General features: G+C 41.5%; 1 protein-coding gene across 3 annotated transcripts in view; it reads left to right on the top strand.

Annotated features, from left to right (window-relative positions):
* Positions 1-724: 724 nt before the first annotated feature.
* The window catches only part of SRD5A2 (steroid 5 alpha-reductase 2), a 40,386-nt gene continuing 20,855 nt past the window's right edge, over positions 725-20,255 (top strand). Inside the window, exons 1-3 of one of the 3 annotated variants that reach the window (XM_072140996.1) lie at positions 725-919; positions 1,245-1,677; positions 18,536-18,699. In XM_072140996.1, coding sequence (XP_071997097.1) covers positions 1,397-1,677; positions 18,536-18,699 — 445 coding nt within the window. In that variant the 5' untranslated portion in view covers positions 725-919; positions 1,245-1,396. Of the gene's footprint in view, positions 950-1,244; positions 1,678-18,535; positions 18,700-20,255 lie in introns of all 3 variants that reach the window. The other 2 variants (XM_072140997.1, XM_072140995.1) reach the window with 2 other exon arrangements.

The following is a 20,255-nucleotide window of genomic DNA, read 5'->3' as shown; positions in this document are numbered from 1 at the left end:
GGGCCGTGATCCGGCTGCAATTTGTGTGGCCAGGTCACAGTGCCCAATATGGTCTTGTGCATGGAGCCCAAGACTCATTAGTATCACAAGGAGTAATCAGAGCCGTGTTATATAATGAGCACTTGAATTTAATATCCATGTCCTGTGCTGGAAAGGGGGAAAAAATTCCAAATGCAGTGAAACAAAACAGTCCCTTTCCATACAGTTATTGCACGCCTTTTTCTTTGGCTTTACTGTAGGTTGCTGTTTGTATTTCTCTTGGTAGGTAGATATTAGCTAGGAAAAATACTGGATGAGAGCTATCTGTTACATTACTAATGCACTGTAACTATTGCCTACTGGGGACTGTGTGGCTATTATTATCAAATTAATTTTATACCCCATGAGGACCTATATAAAAACCCTTATCCCACACAACCCCCTTAACACTACTGAGGTGAAATGTGAACAGAAAGAACTATGCTTTATAAGATGTGAAGAGGCCACCCTTCACCCAAGCCCACACATGTGACAATATTAAACTCCTATAATAAGGATAGATGAGCAATAGAATTCCTGCAATCTTATAAATAACCTTGGGTGAAGTGCAATTAGCTGTGCAGGGTGGCCTCATATGATTACTGTTTTCCTTTTGTACCTTTACCTTTGGTCAGGTCACCAAGAGCCATAAAAGTGTATTTGTGACTTTCTATAACCAAAATAAGACCATCTCCTTTGAACCTTAGGGAAGCAAAATGGGCTGAACAGACATTGAGGCACATTTACTGTGTGACAGTTTTCTGTTGGAGCATCAGATACATGCAGAACATGCACCAGAAATCCTGATTTTTAGTCAGATGTCTTTGTTTTGTTTTTGCTGATTTGAAGAAAGAGTTTTGCATTTGGCATGTTTATTTTTAGGAAAATACAGTGTAATATGGTAAACTTTTTAGGTATTAAAACTCTAAAGGTATCCAAATCCATCTTTATTTAAGGGGTTACTTTCTTTTTATGTGGTCTTTAGTTTTGGTGACCATAGGTATATTTATATTGATCAGGCTTGTTTTTTTTTACATTTATTAACTGTAACAAATACAGCTGTTTCATTGTACATCAAGAGTAGAAAATTGTATATTGTGTATTAATTGTATTTATTGAATATAGTTTTCTTTTTCAAAAATGAAAAACAAAACCTCTAAATGTTTCATTCATTGAGTCATCCATGATGTATTTCTTCCTCGTTCATTGTGCTTTATTTTCCCCAGGAGGGATAATATTTCAGGACGTTCTCCAAGCAGCTCAGAAGTGATGTGCTGTTACTCGTAGGATTTATAGTGAAGGAAGAGGTGGATATGACAACACTGCAGTGATTGTGAGAATTGCAAGAGACAGAGATCCCTCGTCAACAAACTGAACAATGTACTGTAACCAAGACTTGGATTTTTATATGAGTACATCATTATCCATTATGGGACTCTTATTTCTTTTCAGACAAGTTCGAGAGCCTGCAAAGTATGGGAAATATTTTGAAAACAAAAAGAAACAAAGTGGTATACTGGTACCAGCCAAGTGGGGTTGGTTTATCCAGGAGCTACCTTCATTCCTAATTCCTATTGTGGTCATTCTGTATAATCAAGCATATGATTCCGTGGGAAGTAAGATGCTCCTCTTCATGTTTTGTGGCCACTATTTTCATAGGTAAGATGAACTATGTACCTTATTTCTTTAAACTGTCATATAGCTGTATTGGTAATATGGTTAATGTAATCTTTCGAACTTGTTAACAAAAAGTTTGGTCTCCCCATGCTAAGCTAAATAGGGAAATGGGCAGTCTCTGCTTCTTCATAGGGATCTACTGTAGGTACGTGTCTTTATGAATAAGATGATTGTGAGAAAATCAAGCCTTCTGCAGCTGTGGTCACTGAGATGTGTGCTTTGGTAATAAACATTTAAGTTTAGAAGGAATTTAGAGCGTAATGTATCACTTGCCACTGTACTAGCATTACTTTCAGACACTGCAATAAAACAAGGTTAAGATTTAGACATTTTAGTATTCTGCAATCTATTTATTACATTAGTAAATAGTACTCTCTAAATAAAGGCTTTGGTTTTGCTTTTTAAATGAACTGACATAGAATGGGGCAGATTTATCCATGTGTCACACATTAGAACAGTGCAGAGTACAACTAGGCTCGATTTATCAGCGTCTGATAGTTGATGATAAATCTGCCATAGTATAAGACTGCCGAGTCTTACTTGATCTATTAGTTGGTTTAATTAAATACTGTGACAATTTTTGGAGCACTGACTTAATATTTGGTATGCTGCTTTTTCCAGTAAAGCCACACCTCTTTTCAGAGGTCACACCACTTTCTGTACTAGTCAGGAAAGTGCCAAAAATCTGTGTAAAATCTTAAATAAATGTGGAGCAAGGCATTCCAGTTTTTGGCGCAAATCAGTTCAGAATTTTTCTGCAGACAACTTGATAAATCTCCCCCAATGTATTGTAAAGGGAAAGGTTATTACCAAAGTCTGCAAAATAAAACATTGACTGCATTTTGTAGTCTTTGTTCCAGACTTTGGTATAGTGGAGAGTGGTGCCGGCTTATCCAATGAACACCCTTCAGGGGGCGCGGCCGGACGGGAGTGGGCCGGCGTGGGGAGTTACTGTCCCCGCGCCTGCGCACTTGCTGCTGCCGGCGACTTTTCAAACGTGAAAAGTCGCCGGTTGCGGTTTTTTCTACGCCAGGCCCTGCACGAGCGCCAGCGTATGATAAATATCCCCCTTAGTGTTCATGTCTTATTAACCTCTTAATGACACACGTCGAGATACTATGTCACAGTGACATTAAGAATGTTTGAAGAGGACTCCGCTGTGATCAAAAAGGTTGTACTGTACTGGTAGCAATGAAAATGTCAGCTTGTCCAGCAAAAAAAATCTTACAGGTTGGTAAACCAAAGTATGCAAAAGTTATAATATTTATCTATAATATGTAAGGATTTTTGTAGATAAGGTTTTAATTAAAAATGTGGGATCTCCATGATTGCACCAACCCAAAGAAAACTGCATTTGGAATTTTCTTCCAGACTCCCAGTACACAGCATGGAATATTGAAGGTGTATTCCAGGAATACAAATGTCTGAAACAAAAACCCATAATGCTATAAATAAATGAATACAACAAAGCTCAATGTCATTAATCACAAAGTGGAGCTTAAATAGTTTGCTTTTATGACTTACATAATTTTATAAGCTATGAAAAATAGGCGGAGTTATCTCCAAGATGGTCAAGGCAGGATACTACAACTCCCATGAGCACATCAATTTTCAGGAACAGCTCCTCCCTCTCAGGCTCTGCTCCCAGTGATGATGTATCAGACCGTCCTGCTCTGTTACCATAGTAGTGATGTGTGTGTAACTGCCATCACCGCAGATGGCGTCTCACCACAACACTGGGCATAGTGGATGCATTACAAAATTTATAAAGATTTTATTATATTTTAATAGATTTTTCTTAATTTTACCATATTCTGACACAAATAGCTTTTTCATACTTCAGTGTACAGACCTGCGTAAGGTGTCATTGTTTGGGGGACAATCTGATGTTTTCATTGCTACCAACTATACAACCTTTTGATCACATTTATTAAATCTTTTATGTGTTGTAAAATGTCAAAAAAGTGGCATTTCGGACATTTGGGCACTGTTTTCTGTTATAGGGTTCACCACTTGGAATAATCATTTTAATATATTGCTAGATTGGGACTTTTGGGACTTGTAGATGTTAATGATTAATTGTTTATTTTTATATCAGTTTTAGAGATTTTAATTTTTTGTCTTTTTTTTTACTTTTTTTTTTAGACCTCTAGGGTACTTTAACCCTAGGGAGTCTGATCACTCCCACCTATATTAAAAAAGGTGTATACAAGTTTGAAAACAACAAATGTTTTTTTTTTTTTTAAAAAACCTCAAATAATTTTCCCATAATAAAGGCACTCAAAAGTCTCCAGAGATGCTGTTCTGGGGTAGCTCCATAATAAAAACCTTATAACACAGGATCAGCATGGGTTTCAGGATCAGTCCTGTCAGACTAATTGGGTCTGGCCTAGGGATTACAATTGGCTTAGTGATTGAAAGGATTATCATTAATGGCACATCATGAAATCAATGAGTTACCACTTGAGTGCCACAGGATCAGTATAGGGCCCCTTCTTTTTAATATTTTCATTAATGACCTCATAGAGGGTTTGCAGAGTAGACTTTCAATATTTGTGGATGATACCAAGCTCTGTAAAGTAATCAACTTAGAAGGCTTTTATATTACAGAGGGATTCAGGGAATCTGGAGACTTGAGCAGAGAAATGGCTAGGGAAGTTTAAAGCAGACTTTGGTGAAAAATAAACTTAAGACTACATGCACACTGCTGTGTGCCCGCTGCACCGTAGCACGGCGGACACACGGCAGTGCGGGGAGAGGAGGAGGAGGTGAGCGCCGCTCACCCCCACCCCTCTCCATAGGAACATATGGGCCACAGCCTAAGGGCCACATATGGGCCATGGGCCACATGTCCTATCTTTTCTTGTTCTACGGAGCGGTACGGTGCCGCACGTGTGCTACACCGTACCGCTCCTGTACCATGCCGTGAGCCCATAGAAGTGTATGGGGGACGTATATCGGCCGTATGTACGTCCCCCATACATGTATGTGAAGGCTGCCTAACTTTAATGTCAATTGCCAGGCTACTGCTGTTAGCAAAAAAAATATTATGGGATCTATCAAGAGAGGCATAGTTGCTCCTGATAAGGAAATGGGCAAAAAAATGTCTTTGGGCAGAGAGGTCATCAAACTTGTGGTTATTCATTTTAGAAAAAAGGGGTTTACAATTGATCTAATAACAATAAATAATTACAATGCTTCAATGTACAGTAGAGAGCTATTTCTAATGATTATTGTACATCTAGACCTATAACAAAGTGGACAACCTCTTTGTCTAGAGGAAAGAAGGTTTCTAGACTGTCAGGATGAGACTTTGATACAGGCATTTATTCTGACTTTAGTTGGAAAGGAAATATTACATTTTTTATTGTATAGGCTAATTGGTATTTTTTGCAGCCAGTTCTCCCAAACAATTTATATACTGTGCTTTAAAATACAGTTTTAAGCTATGGCAGACTACCTGCTTTGCTATGTGCAGCAGAAATGTGCACTAGGGTGTTCCCAAACAGAAGATCTGAAAATCCTCTCTTTAATAAACCTAAATCAAAATCTTACCACCACATAGTAATAGAATAATACTAACATATAGGGGCATTAAAGTTTATCAGTTTTATGTCTTGTTAAATACAAATAGTCCCTTGCAGAGTTTTTTTAATACAACACATGGTCATATTGCCTATAGTCATATATTACACATATTCAATTACGCTGTGGCATGGGAAATAACCGATCCAGTAGTAAAAAGTTGATTCTTCTTCCTATTACCAATTTGTATTTTACTTTTTAGTCAATCATATTGATGTGTTACATAATTTTGCTTTGAATCTTAAACGCTCCGTATTTTTATTAATTTTTGTACATAAAAGGTACAAACTTTCAAGAAATACAAAACATTTACCGTGATTTTGTTCATAAAACTCCGGATTTGTAACAATTGGCAGCTACAATAAATGTATTACAGACATTTAAACCAAAAGAGGATAAGTCCGTTCCCTTCTAAACATGATAGAATATACAAGCATCTGACTTGGACATACTACCCGTATCAAAGCTGCCCCAATTGTAACATCTCAAGTAGGGACATTTTATTTACTTCTGTGATCATTTTATACATTGTGATAGAATCCCTCCACTTATTTATAAAAAGTTTGAAATTAGGTATTGCCAAGTTCCTTTATATAAGTATCTGATCTTAATTTGGACATGTTTTCTGCCCCATATAAGTTCATTTACTAGTCTCTCTATCATTTGGAAGAGCTTATCTTCTATCCAGAACGGGGAGGCACACAGGTTGTAAAACAGTTGGGGTAATATTACCATCTTCAACAGCTCGATTCTATCCATTTTTGAAAGGAGTAGCAGCAACTTGAGGGGGTGCAGAGGTTGCAGTGGGACCCGGGCCCAAGAGGTTTAGGTGTCCCTATCCCATATGAGAAGACTATTACTATAAACCATACATTATAGTTGGGGGCCCGGCACAGACTTTGCACTGGGACCCGTCAGCTTCTGAGGGGTAGTTTTATCCAAATAGATATTTTAGATGATTTGTAAAGTGCTACGGAATTTGATGGCGCTATATAAATAAAGATTATTATTATTTAGATCTAATCTTGGCAATGAGGGGGATTAAAATTAAGCTCAATTATTTTTTTAAGATGGGCCAATATCTGTAAACCGAGATAGCTCATACTCTGCCGTGGTTCCAGCACTAAAAGACCACTTCGCTCATCCACAGTAGTCCTATCTAGTGGGAGTAACACAGTCTTGCGCCAGTCGATTTCTAAGCCCGATTTGGTCCAAAAATCCTGGATGACCTTCATAGCTCTGGGGATAGATTTATTGGATTTCCCTAAACATAGCAGAATGTCATCCGCATATAAGAAGATTTTATCTGCCTCCCTCTCACAGCCAAAGCCTAATATATCAGGGTCGGCCCTAATTAAACACATAAGGGGTTCAATAAATAAATCAAATAAAAGGGGAGATAGGGGACATCCTTGACGGCTTGACGGGTGCCTCTTGTTACTTGAAATCCCTCTGAGACAGTGCCGTTTACCATTACCCTTGCCATGGGACCACTGCAGGTTTAACAATAAGATAAAATAGTTCAGCTCTTAAAGGGGTTGTCCACTTTCAGCAAATAATTGATATTGTTTGTGTAAGGAAAAGTTATACAGTTTTCCAATATACTTTCTGTATCCATTTCCTCACAGTTTTCTAGATCTCTGCTTGCTGTCCTACTATATGAAGATTCTATGTTTACTTCCAGTAGAAGGAAATCTAAGGAAATCTTGTGATGAACACACAATTTGTTAGCCGTTATTGTCACATAGGGTTGTGTGATATAATGGTTCATGCACCTGCTTATCCATCACAAGACCATGGAGAGATTTCGATCTACTAGAAGTAAACATAGAATCTTTCTATAGATAGACAGCAAGCTCTGAGGAATTAATGCATACAGTATTTCATTACACAAACAATATCAATTATTTGTGGAAATGGACAACCCCGTTACTCATTCAGAAAAAATACCATACCCCCTAAACTTCCAAGACACATTTTTGTGGCGCTCGCTGCACTAAACCTGACGTGACCCAAAATTCTGCACGTAAAGGGTTGTAAATGGAGCATAGGTGCAGATGTTTGACCTGCATAAATGTTTGTTATGACACAACATCTTTAACTTTATCATCTTCATCTTCACTTCTTTAACTGGTGCAGAGTGCCATGCAAACTTTTTGGAGCTACAATTTCCCTTTTCCAAGCTTAGCCTGTTGATTCTGGAGTACATCCTCACCTGCAACGCTAACTCTTAGGCCCGTTCCACACTTGCGAACTCGCAACGCAAGCTGCCGGGAACGCACGGCCCGAACGCTGCACCGCGGGAGTGAACTGACATGCTGAGTTCACTTCCACGGTGCAGTGTTCGGGCTGTGCGTTCCTGGCAGCTTGCGTTGCGAGTGTGATGCGAGTTCATCGCATCACACTCGCAAGTGTGGAACGGGCCTAATTCATGTTACTGAAGATTAGTAACAAAAACTGTTCCCCTTGAATAAAATAGTGCAAACTATGGTACCTTAAAAATGGTTCTACACACTTTGCCCCTGTATATAACAGAGCCATATGTTCCCCTCATAAAAATTTCACAAACAAAGTTGTAACGGGTCACACAGACAACAGAACTAAAAGTCTCTATGTGAAGAGTCCGGAGAGAGGAGTCTGTGGACCAGTGGACCCTCTGGACCACCGCAGGAGATGGTATGAGGCCTGCGGTGGCTGCCAAGGTACAGGGATATGCAGGAAACAGTCCAAGCCTGGGATGACAGCAGCAACACAGAGGAACACTGGTAACACTGGCACGGACTGCAGACACTGCTGGACTGGAACCCTGGGAGGCACAGTAGGAAGCACGGAGGTAAACTGAAGACTTGAGACAGGATGGCAGGAGCACATGGAGGTACCCTGGTAACGCTGGAGAGAGGAACACGGAGAAACACTGGTAACGCTGGAGATAGTAACACCAGGAGCGTATGGGAATGCTGGAGACAGGAGACACGGGGGCGTCTGGAAACGCTAGAAACACGCTGGAAACACACAGGAAAGCGTCTGGAAACGCTAAAGGGCTTTCTCTTCCACAGGAACGGCTTAGGGAAGCCAGGCATGGAAACCATAGGAGATCCTAGGAGAAGATCCGGCAGGGATAGAAGGGAGGTGCCGGATTATAAGGTCGTGCCGGATTAGCAGGAGCCAATCAGGAGGACACTGGCCCTTTAAGGCTTGAGAAGTCCGCGCGCACGCGGAGAGAGTGGGAGTGCAGGCAAGGAGGTGTGCGGCCTACACGCCGGGAGCTGGAGCACAGACAGGAGCCAGGAGAGGTAAGTAAGGGCAGGCACATGGGGACCGGCAGGCAGCGGAGCACGGGTGTACCCGCGATCCGCGACATGGATCGCGGGAGCACCCGTGACAAAAGTCCACAGAAAATGAAAGAAGCCATTGCACTCTTTCATATCCAAGCTAAACACAACCAGGATCTTTTCACATAACCCACAACAATGTTTTTCTTATATTAAAATCCCTCGGTGGCTTCACATGGAGTAGTTACCAATAGCAAAATGTAGAAAAAAAATCTAAACAGGTGAAGCATAAATATTACATATATTTGGACACGAGACCATACATGTACTAACTCAACAATGTCAATGTTAATGAAGCGCAACTTCAAAAATCTTACTCTAACTAATTGTTTAAGACTCGCAAGAGTGGTCACTTGCATTGGTCACAGCGCCGAAACAAACATCACAGAAAAACAATTCAGCATAGATCAAAAAGAACTTCTGAGTCAAAGTCAAGGTTTGTAGATGACAGACTAGCAGCATGTTTTCATGCGTCTCCATTATTGTTATTAAAGGTTACAGCCATCAAAGTTTAAAGAAATGACCTTTTGAAGAAAGTTTAACCAATACATAGTTGTTAACATTTGCACAAAGCTTTCAAACATCTTAATATAACAAAAGCACAGGGCAAAGTATAGAAACAGGTATTGATGGATAAGAACCTCAAACAAATATAAATTACTATACTATGTAATATCACAAAAACTGCATTTGACCTACATAAAAGATTTTATGACATGTTGCAGTACCAAATACCTTCTAGATTTATGGATCCTTGTCCACTAGCACTCCAAAATATATCTTATCCATAAATTCTGGCAGTATACTGTACATGTGGTAGACAAATATACTAAATTACATTAAGGCCCCATTCACACGAATGTTCTGGCAGTATCATGTGGTAGACAAATATACTAAATTACATTAAGGCCCCATTCACACGAATGTTGTGGGGATATATATCAGATATCCACCTGGCTGCAGGACAGTGACCTCACACATGTGTCACTGCACTCTACCGCTCCAAGCAGAAAGATATCTATCTTTTCCTGTAAGTACGACCGGGAAACCGATGTCCCTATGGAGAGTGGAGGGTTGAGCAGGGCTCTCCAGCTGAATGTGTGATACGCCCAGGTACTGGCCCAGGCGTAGCACACGTGTGCAAGATACCTGAGGATGAGAAAACAAAAAGTGACACATGGGTGCAATCTTTAACATGTTACTCAGATGAATTATTTCGCCAACAATACATCCATTTTATTCATTTAAACACATACTCATTAAAATAATGTTAATGTTAAGACTGTTAGGTGGTGGAGTACTAAACTATAAGAAAAATCTGTTCATTACATGTTTGGCAGCCAGCTGATGTGATCCTACTCAAAGAAAGACCAGGGTGGGGATTGGAGTCACTTAGTACCAAAATGTAAAGTCGCAATACATGAATTCAGTCCTATTGTGAAGACTTGCAAGCAGGGTCTATGTCAAAGTGACTTCACATTGTCCTATTCTATGCGCAATGGAAAGTAGCAAAACAGCATTTGCACCACAACTGCGCCAAAACAACTCTACACAAAAAAACATCACCCCCAATAAATTTATTTGCATTGATAAAATTACGGTAACAGAAACAAACGTTTGAAATAAAAAGATGGCTATAAATTAGGGCAGATTCCCACTGCTGTTGTCAGTCCATTAAACACGGACCGTGCAGAGTCATGTGCCACTGACCGACAGGGAAGGAACTCCTTACATATTGCCAATCTATGATCCTGCTTCTTTATTAAACAGCAGAACCAAGACTGTAATCATGTTTACACAGTTAGCACTGCTGTTCAGCTAGGAAGCAGGAACTCTTTACATTATAGATCGCTATCATGTAAGGAGTTCCTTCCCCAACAGTGGGGACTCTGTACATTCTTCATGCCACAGGACACGGGTTTTGCCCATGAAAGAAAGTTCTCAGATTTTATTCCCCTAGTAATGTTATCACAATAAAGATCATTATTAACCCCTACAATTATACTCATTTTTGTTGCTGTTTTAGCTCCTAGTACTCGGTGATGGCCAATGTAAAATTCCAGAGTGTGGGCTGGGACTCTTTAAGCAGACATGATTCCTCTGTGCTATAAAAAGCTGTATGCTGACGTGCTTATATTATCAGGATACAGAGATCAGATGATGAGACCAATCAGAGATGATGACATAAGATGAGATGGATATAATACACAATGACACTCTTAGTTCTGCTAACTCACCTATAACACACACTGTCAGCTCTGCTATAAAGACCTTATCTTGCCTGTAGCTATTAGAGAAAGTCTCTGCATGCTGCTTGCTGCCAGGAATTGCCTGTGTCTGAGCTGGTCTTTTAATGCAGGGGGGGGGGGGGGGGGGGAGAGCAAGAAGGCAGAGATCACTGCAGTGTGCAGCTAAGATAAGCTATTCATGAGAAAAATCTGACCATAGTCAGAAGATTTACGGTCTGGATCAAAGGCAACTAAAATTGTAAACACCAGGACTGATAGAGGCAGGTTGGAATGATATCTGTGAAATGCTGTATTATTGTTAATTACTGTGAATTAGAGAATGTGTTATTTTGTTATCCTGAGTATATATAATGTATATTCTGTATATTGTCAGGCTTGCAGGTGTGGCTCCTCTGAACCACTGCAGACGATGACTCAAGCCACTACCTGGGACCGGAGTCTAAGTGGTACCCGGTTTTCACTAGAGCCCGCCGCAAGGCGGGTTGGACAAGCTGTGGCGTGGTACCACCAGGTCGTTCCTCAGGTGTGACTTGTCTGCAGTGGCAGCCAAGGTTATAGTACAGTGACGGCAGACAATCTCGTGGTCAAAGTCCAGGCAGAAGGTCAGGGCAGGTGGCAGAGGTGCAACGTCAGAGTCCGGTCCAGAGTCAGCAACAGGAGGTCCAAGCAGAAGGGTACGGGAACACAGCACACAGGACAGCAGCACGGAGGAACACTGGTACACGGTAACACGGAGGAGCTCAGGTAACACTGGAACACGGAGGGACTCAGGAACGCAGGAGACACTGGAACGCAGGAGACACAGGAACGCAGGAATCGTAGGCAAATAGCAGAATAGCTTTCTCTCAGGCTGTGAGGCACAAAGATACGGCAAGAGACACAGGAAGAGGCAGGTTTAAATAGTTTAGTGAGAATGGCCAGCGCCAATTAGGTAGCGCACGCACCGTAGGAGGCAGGGACGCGTGCGCCGTGCTGCCGGAGTCGGCGTGGGAACGGGACGGGGTAAGTAAGAAGCCGGGGGACCGGGGCAGCTGTGAAGCGTGACCCGGGAGTGACATATATGAGTTGATACATATTCTGTACATATATCCGTGTGTATGAGTAGATGTATATACTATATGTATATGAGTTTATATAAACTGTACTGTACTCATACACACAATATATATTTATATTGTGTGTATAAGTCGATTTATATACTGTATGTCTATCAGTTTATATATATTCTGTACATATCCAGTACTGCGGGAGAGATTTAGTAGTTCATCTACAGCAGTTTCTGGCATAGAAGCACTGAAATAATTGCACTGATATTTTGATTATTCTTGACACTACACCACCTCCACACCATGTGGGAATAAGGGGGCACATCTTGTTGGCTTATCACGGGGAGTCCTGCCCTGTGCCTGCGTACTTTCTCAGCCGTGAATGTTTACAGGTTTTTTACGCAAAACTACTGAGCCTGGCCTAGTCTTTCCAGCGGCTCAGTCGCCCTACAGATTCATTATGAGGTCTCATAATGTATCTGCTATGACAGAGGTGGCGTTGCTTGCATCATATGCCAGCGTACAAAAAATTCCCTGGTGTGTGCATGTATATTATGTATATATGAGTGTTTTTCTATATATACTCCACGTGTATGAGTGGATATGTATTCTGTACATAAATGGTACATTCCCATGGCCTTGTGGTGGCCTGGACCAGTTCCTGGGCAAGCACAGGGCCTGGAGAAGGAGGTGGGAGTGGTGAGCACCCCTCATCCCTCCATTGGTAGATGAGCGCAACGTTACCAGCATATGAATGCATCCTATAAGTGTTTATTTTTACTGTACCTCAGGGTGCGTTCACACACGACATTAACGCATGCATTTTCAAACACATCACAGCTGAGAAGAGATTTGCCTAATTACAATTCTGTTAACAATACATATACAAAACATGTTAAAGGGGTTGTCCGAGACCGTAAAAAAACCGTTGGTGGCTGAGAGGGGGCTACTTAAAACAAATTAAACATTTACATACCTCTGCGGTCCCTCTCGACATCCCGCTATTCTGTCTCTCCTTAAGTCACCAGAAATATATCAACCACAAGAAATTGATAATACAAATAGAAAGGGGCTAAATAGACAACCACTCAACTAATATTTAACCAAAAAAACCTCTGTCTCTCCTGTCCGCAGAGTTAAGTTAGGGTGCACTTACAAGCTGCGTCTATCGCATGTGTTTCAAGAGAAATTGCACCAGCTGGAGAGAGATTTGCCGCATTAAACAGCAGTTAACATTCACCTTTATATTCAACCGATAACGTGCAGCCTTTAAATGTAACCGATAACATGATATTTACGAACGTGTTAATGTTGGGTTAGCAATCTTATACTCTTATTTTTCACTCCTGGTTTGGAAATCAAATACTAAATCTGAAAAACTAAACTTGTGAACCCACCCTTAGGGTTCTGTCACACAGTGCGTTCTTGGACAGTTCTTGAGCCATTTTTAAACGGACTGAAAATGCATGTACTTCTAGAAATGAAGATAAATAGATTCAAACCAGCCAAACGCATGGTAAACATACAAAAATGCATGCGTTGTCAGTCAGTTTCAAAATGGTCCAAGAACGCACTTTGTACCTACACCCTTTGGGTACGGCGACCCTGGGCCCTTGCATTGTGTTTATGGGCTCAGCCCTATTGCATGTGGGTGACCAGTGAAACCCATGTGATCAGAAACCAGCACCCATTGTCTTGCATTTACCAATTTTATACATTTCCACTGACGACCACCCCAGAGCTTGCATTAAGGTTTCTAAACATAATGCAAGTGCCATGTGTAACCAGATCCTCAGGGTAAGCAGCATTGTCTTTCTTATAAGATGTTCTGTGGGTAGTGTGGCATGGTGCCTTCCTGGGGTTTACAAGAAGCACTGTACAATGAAATAACAGGGCCATACCAACCATATTACTCTGTTACAGTCCAATGTAGTGGACCTATCAGCTCTGCATAGAACCCCGCGCAGTGGAGTAACAGAAGCTCATGTCTTTTCACTCGCTGTTACAATGAGCAGAGCAGGTCTCCTCTCCCACTGCACTTCTTAATGCTGCTAGATGAAACAGGCAGAGGGATGAGGGAGAGAGCTGTGGGAGGGTGAAATATGTTCGGCTCATATACAGAACTGAGGAGCCCTGGATACGCTCATTGGAGCCCCTCTGGCTCATTAGTATAATTATAAAAGTTGATTTTAGAAGAAATCAATGGATAACAAATATAAGAAGATTGCCACAGTAATGGGACCTGGATGTATGAGTGTCACTGGTTTATCATGCTTGATTTTAATGGTAGATCAACATTTTTTTTAACTTTGTATGGCCTTTTCATCCTTTATACAGAACACTAAAGCGAGAGATGCATGGGTTCAGGCAAAAATGAAATTTAAAGGACACCTACCACCAGGATGAAGGATTGTAAACCCAGCACACTGACATACTGGTGTGTGCGGCCTCTGACAGGATCTGCTCCTCTTTAAGCTTCTTATGCCCTGGTTTTAAGAAAAAAAAAGTTTCTTAAAATTATGCTAATGAGTCTGAGGGGTTCAAGGTTCCATTAACATCTATAGACCCCCTCAGGCTCATGTGCATCATTTTAAATACCAGGACATAAGAAACTAAAAGAAGATCAGATTCAGCCAGAGACCTGAAGGTGGACTGATACAAGGTCTCTCACTCTTGGCTAGTAGCAGGTGTGCTCTTTACACAGAGCCCTGGCCCCCTCCTCTCAGGAGGTTCTGGAACTCTCTCCTCTTCTCACTAACTTAACTCCTCCCCTGACTAAGGCTTTTGTTAATCCCTGGTTAGGTGATCGCACTCTCCAATCACACTCCAGTTACAATAGTGGAACATCATTGGATGATAAACTTCAAACAATATTAACCCTTGCCTAGCCAGGCAGTATCTACCGCTGCACAATTACCTCTATATGTACTGGATAGTACAAGGGGCTTATTCGCAACTACTCCTCTGCCCATGCATTGGCAGGGATGTTGCATATGTATAATCTATAGACTTCAAAAAATATTGTTAAATGTTTTTTTTATAGAGCCGTATGTCTACTTTCAATTGCATTTGGAACCTATGCCTCGGGAGCCATATATACGGCTCTTTTGTTGGCTGCATCTGGCTCTCAGACAGTGATGGCTGCTGTGTGTCTCTTAGACTGATCACTGGACACAGGCAGCGATGTTACCGCTGCCTACATCCTTTGTACAACCCATTGCCGCCATCGTCTAAGCCTGGGTCAAAGAAGAGCGTGGGAGCAATGAGGAGCTGGCTGCAGGTAGCGCTGGTAAGGGCATGTGCTGGGGCTACCTATCTACTTGAGGACATGTGCTGGGGCTACTTATCTACTTGGGGGCATGTGCTGGGGCTACCTATATACTGGGGGCGTGAGCTGTGGCTACCTATCTACTCGGAGTATGTGCCCCTATATACTGGGGGTGTGAGCTGTGGCTGCCTATCTAGTAGCCGCTGGTCTTTATAGGAATCCAGGAAGTGGGCAGCACCAATCAGCGGCGCACTGGGTCTTTAAATTCACGGGTGCCAGCGCGTGCTGGACAGCCGGGACGGGAGCCGGAAAGTGGTGGCTTGAGTGAGGTCGGAAAGGGGTGCTGCCACAGAGAGGGGCACGGGTGTGCCTGCAATCAGAGACCTAGATAGCAGGGGCACGCGTGACACTGGGACTACCTATGTACTGGGGGGGGCATGTGCATATGGTACGGCTCTTAAAGTATAACATTTTAAAATATGGGGCGTTCGTGGCTCTCTCAGTCAAAAAGGTTCCTGACCCCTGCCCTAGGCTGTGCTCACCGTTTCACATATTTGTATAAAGCAGTAACTCCCAACCCTATCCTAAAGAACATAAGCAGAGCTTAATGCTGCCATCTCTGAAAATGTGGTCTGGGGAGCATCTCTGTAGGTGATCATCTCTTATTGTCTGGTAGAAAAAAGGGACCAAAGCTATCCTTCCTTGTGATATTGTCTCTGTCCAAATGTGTTACCATGATATCTAGGCTACATTCACATTAACGTGTGCCCTCCGTTCCGTAGAGCTGATGGCACATGTCAGCGCCAGAGAGAGGAGGGGATGAGCGCCGCTCACCCCCGCCCCTCTCCATAGCAATATATGTCGCACGCTGCCGTTTTCCGGCGAAAGATGGGACATGTCCTATCTTTCTACCGGCTACGGAACGGTATGATTCTGCATGTGTGCTGCACGGTACTGCTCCTGTATGGCTCTGTGTGCCCATTGCCATGTATGGGGGACATATATACATCGCCGTATATACACTCACCGGCCACTTTATTAGGTACACCGTCCAACTGCTCGTTAACACTTAATTTCTAATCAGCCAATCACATGGCGGCAACTCAGTGCATTTAGGCATGTAGACATGGTCAAGACAATCTCAAACCAGCAGTTCAAACCGAGCATCAGTATGGGGAAGAAAGGTGCTTTGAGTGCCTTTGAACGTGTCATGGTTGTTGGATCCAGAAGGGCTGGTCTGAGTATTTCAGAAACTGCTGATCTACTGGGATTTTCACGCACAACCATCTCTAGGGTTTACAGAGAATGGTCCGAAAAGAAAAAACATCCAGTGAGCGGCAGTTGTGTGGGCGGAAATGCCTTGTTGATGCCAGAGGTCAGAGGAGAATGGGCAGACTGGTTCGAGCTGATAGAAAGGCAACAGTGACTCAAATCGCCACCCGTTACAACCAAGGAAGGCAGAAGAGCATCTCTGAACGCACAGTACGTCGAACTTTGAGGCAGATGGGCTACGGCAGCAGCAGAAGACCACACCGGGTGCCACTCCTTTCAGCTAAGAACAGGAAACTGAGGCTACAATTTGCACAAGCTCATTGAAATTGGACAGTAGAAGATTGGAAAAACGTTGCCTGGTCTGATGAGTCTCGATTTCTGCTGCGACATTCGGATGGTAGGGTCAGAATTTGGCGTCAACAACATGAAAGCATGGGTCCATCCTGCCTTGTATCAACGGTTCAGGCTGGTGGTGGTGGTGTCATGGTGTGGGGAATATTTTCTTGGCACTCTTTGGGCCCCTTGGTACCAATTGAGCATCGTTGCAATGCCACAGCCTACCTGAGTATTGTTGCTGACCATGTCCATCCCTTTATGACCACAATGTACCCAACATCTGATGGCTACTTTCAGCAGGATAATGCGCCATGTCATAAAGCTGGAATCATCTCAGACTGGTTTCTTGAACATGACAATGAGTTCACTGTACTCAAATGGCCTCCACAGTCACCAGATCTCAATCCAATAGAGCATCTTTGGGATGTGGTGGAACGGGAGATTCGCATCATGGATGTGCAGCCGACAAATCTGCAGCAACTGTGTGATGCCATCATGTCAATATGGACCAAAATCTCTGAGGAATGCTTCCAGCACCTTGTTGAATCTATGCCACGAAGAATTGAGGCAGTTCTGAAGGCAAAAGGGGGTCCAACCCGTTACTAGCATGGTGTACCTAATAAAGTGGCCGGTGAGTGTACGTTCCCTATACGGTCGTGTGAATGTAGCCTTACCCTATATTTCTCCTGAGTCAAGCAGGAATTCATGGCATTTAAAAGTGATATCAGACTTTTTGAGTTGATAACGTGGAAGGGTCTCTTGCAACTTCTTATTTTCATAGAGCTGTGAAGCTGGTTCATGGTTACTGACTCTGATTCCATGACCACGAATCCAGAGCACTAGCAAAAAGACATTTTTGTTGGTAACATATAATATTAAGTTTATTACATTTACTTATATTTACTTGACTATTTAAAGAGTCTACCACAAAGAAAATGCCTTCCAATCCATAGCGGTGCAACATTGGGGTCAGTAAAGGAAATCTACCATCAAAATCAGGCATGATAAACCATAGATCCGGGCAGTGTGACTGTGGTCATTTTCTTATATTTGTTATCCATGATCTCCTTCCTTCTAAAATCAACTTTTAAAATTATGCTTAATAGCCACCAGAGCCCCTTTTAGCTGCAGCTTCACTGGTTGTTACATTGTGCAGAAGCACTCCCCCCCCGTCCTCCCCATCGTCCTTTGCTGCAGTGAAATAACATCAGGAAGAGGGAGAGGAGAAGTGCTGAGGGAGCCTGTGAAGCTGCATTATAGAGTGGCTCTGGTAACACACCCTTCTGGCTCATTAGTTGATTTCAGAAGGAAGGAGGCCATGATAACAAATGTATGAAGATTACCACAGTCAGTGCCTGGATCTATAAGTAAATGCCCCAGGTTTATGATTGATATTTATGGTAGGTTTCCTTTATTAGGAGCACAGACTTATCCTTATGTCACAATGTGAAGCAGCAGTGCAAAGTATAGGATGCCTACACATGCAATGGGTATAGCCCAGTGGCGCAAGTGCAATGATCTTCAATTGATGCTACTGAACAACCCCTCATGATTGTGATGTGCAGTATCTGTGGGTCTCTGTTGCATTTACTAATCTGTATATGGTAAGTTATGTGACCCATTAATGTGTGCATTTTTTATATAGACTTCTATCAATATAGAAAATAACATATGCATATACTGTAGTTTTTGCCTATTTATTAGGTTGTTTCTTTAGTCATTTCCTTACTTTATAACTTTCATTTTTTTCAGGACATTTATCTATTCTACTTTTACAAGAGGAGTCCCTATACCATTATACATAGTAGTTATGGCTGTGGTATTTTGTTTTTACAATGGTTTCTTACAAAGTCACTGCATGGTTTTTGTTGCTGAATACCCCAAAGATTGGTACACGGATTTTCGATTTCAAATAGGTAAATATATGGAGTGAACACTTCACAGTTCTATCTAAAGTAGGAGAAAAAACAGCACTCCTGGTCCAAATGTAAAGGCAGTGGCAGAGTTTCAGTGTAGCACCTTTGTCATGCAATGTGAAGGGAACTCCCGCTGGTAAATACCAATTACAACTGGGGATTACAAATCAGTTAATGATGTAATGACAAGCAATACATAGAAACATTCATAAAGAATATTGATATTATAATTTTTTTAATTTTTTTTTTTAATTTAAATTTTTATTTTACAAAATTATCTTAACATACAATATATAATCACATACACAATTGCATCATTTACGTGGTTAGCAGTTTACATCATTCACAGATGCAATCATGAGTAACTTAATATTTTTCATTGCAATTGCCCACCCCGACCCTCCCCATCCCCAAGTGGTTGACGATGAACTGACTAAGAGATACATATATAATTAAGACTCTTCAGTATGATGGTTAATATACTCCTAACCCCTAGGTTTTGCCATTTCATAAAACATAAACATTATTTATGACTATTTTATTTTATTTTAGACCTGGTCTTTCGAACCATACTTCCCTTATCTTTTCAGACTCCATGCCTTTACCTATTCCCTCCTGTTGTTCTGCATATAATAATAAATCCATTCTACCTTCCCACTCCTGCAATTTGGGAGCTCCTTTGCTTTTCCATTTAAATAAAATTACCTTTCTTGCTAATAATAAGCCCTTGATTACGTACATCACTGTGTCCGGGGAGCCTATCACTCCCATTTTTGATCCCAAGATACAGACACTTTCAGTTATCGGGATGTTACAATTAAATGTTGTCTCTAGCCTCCTTATAACTTCACTCCAATATAAATGCAATTTCGGGCAACGCCAAAGCATATGTACCAAATCTGTTTCAAACAAATTACATTTTGGGCATTTCTCCTCTTTATTTTTTTTTAATTGATTCAGTCGTTTCGGCGTATAATGGACACCATATAATATGAATAACTGAGAGATTATATGAGACATATTTTTAGTGCTGCGTTTAACCATTGCAAGAGCATCAACCCATATTTCGATAGATAACTCTGGGATCTCTTTTTTCCATTGCATATATCTCTCTTTAACCGGGGGCGATGCTTGGTTTTCCATAAGTGATTTGTATATGCGTGCCATTAAACCTTTTCTATTTATTTTGCGGTTTAAGAAGAGCTTTAGTGGGTGATCTTCTAAGGTGAATTTTTCCCTATTAACAAATTCTTTGTATGCACTTCTAAGTTGTGTGTAAGCATACCAATCCCTTATATTTAAATTAAACTCTGCAGTCAGGTCTTCAAAGGATTTTAGTACTCCTTGCTTCAATACCCCTTTCCCAATCCAGAACTTGGTTTTAAATTTCTATTTGTGAAACCCCACAAAGGTGATATATCCAAATAACCCTTATATTGCATCTTATCCTTAGTTCTTTCCCATACCCATTGCATTAACCTTAATATAGGATATAGTGATTTAAATTCTTTATTCCAAAAAACCCCCGTTTCTAACAGTGATCATATGTTGTAGAT

This window comes from Engystomops pustulosus, chromosome 3 (genome assembly GCF_040894005.1).
Source record: "Engystomops pustulosus chromosome 3, aEngPut4.maternal, whole genome shotgun sequence".
NCBI classification, from domain to species: domain Eukaryota; kingdom Metazoa; phylum Chordata; class Amphibia; order Anura; family Leptodactylidae; genus Engystomops; species Engystomops pustulosus.
The sequence above is the reverse complement of the archived record's forward strand: the minus strand, read 5'-3'. Positions and strand labels throughout refer to the sequence as shown.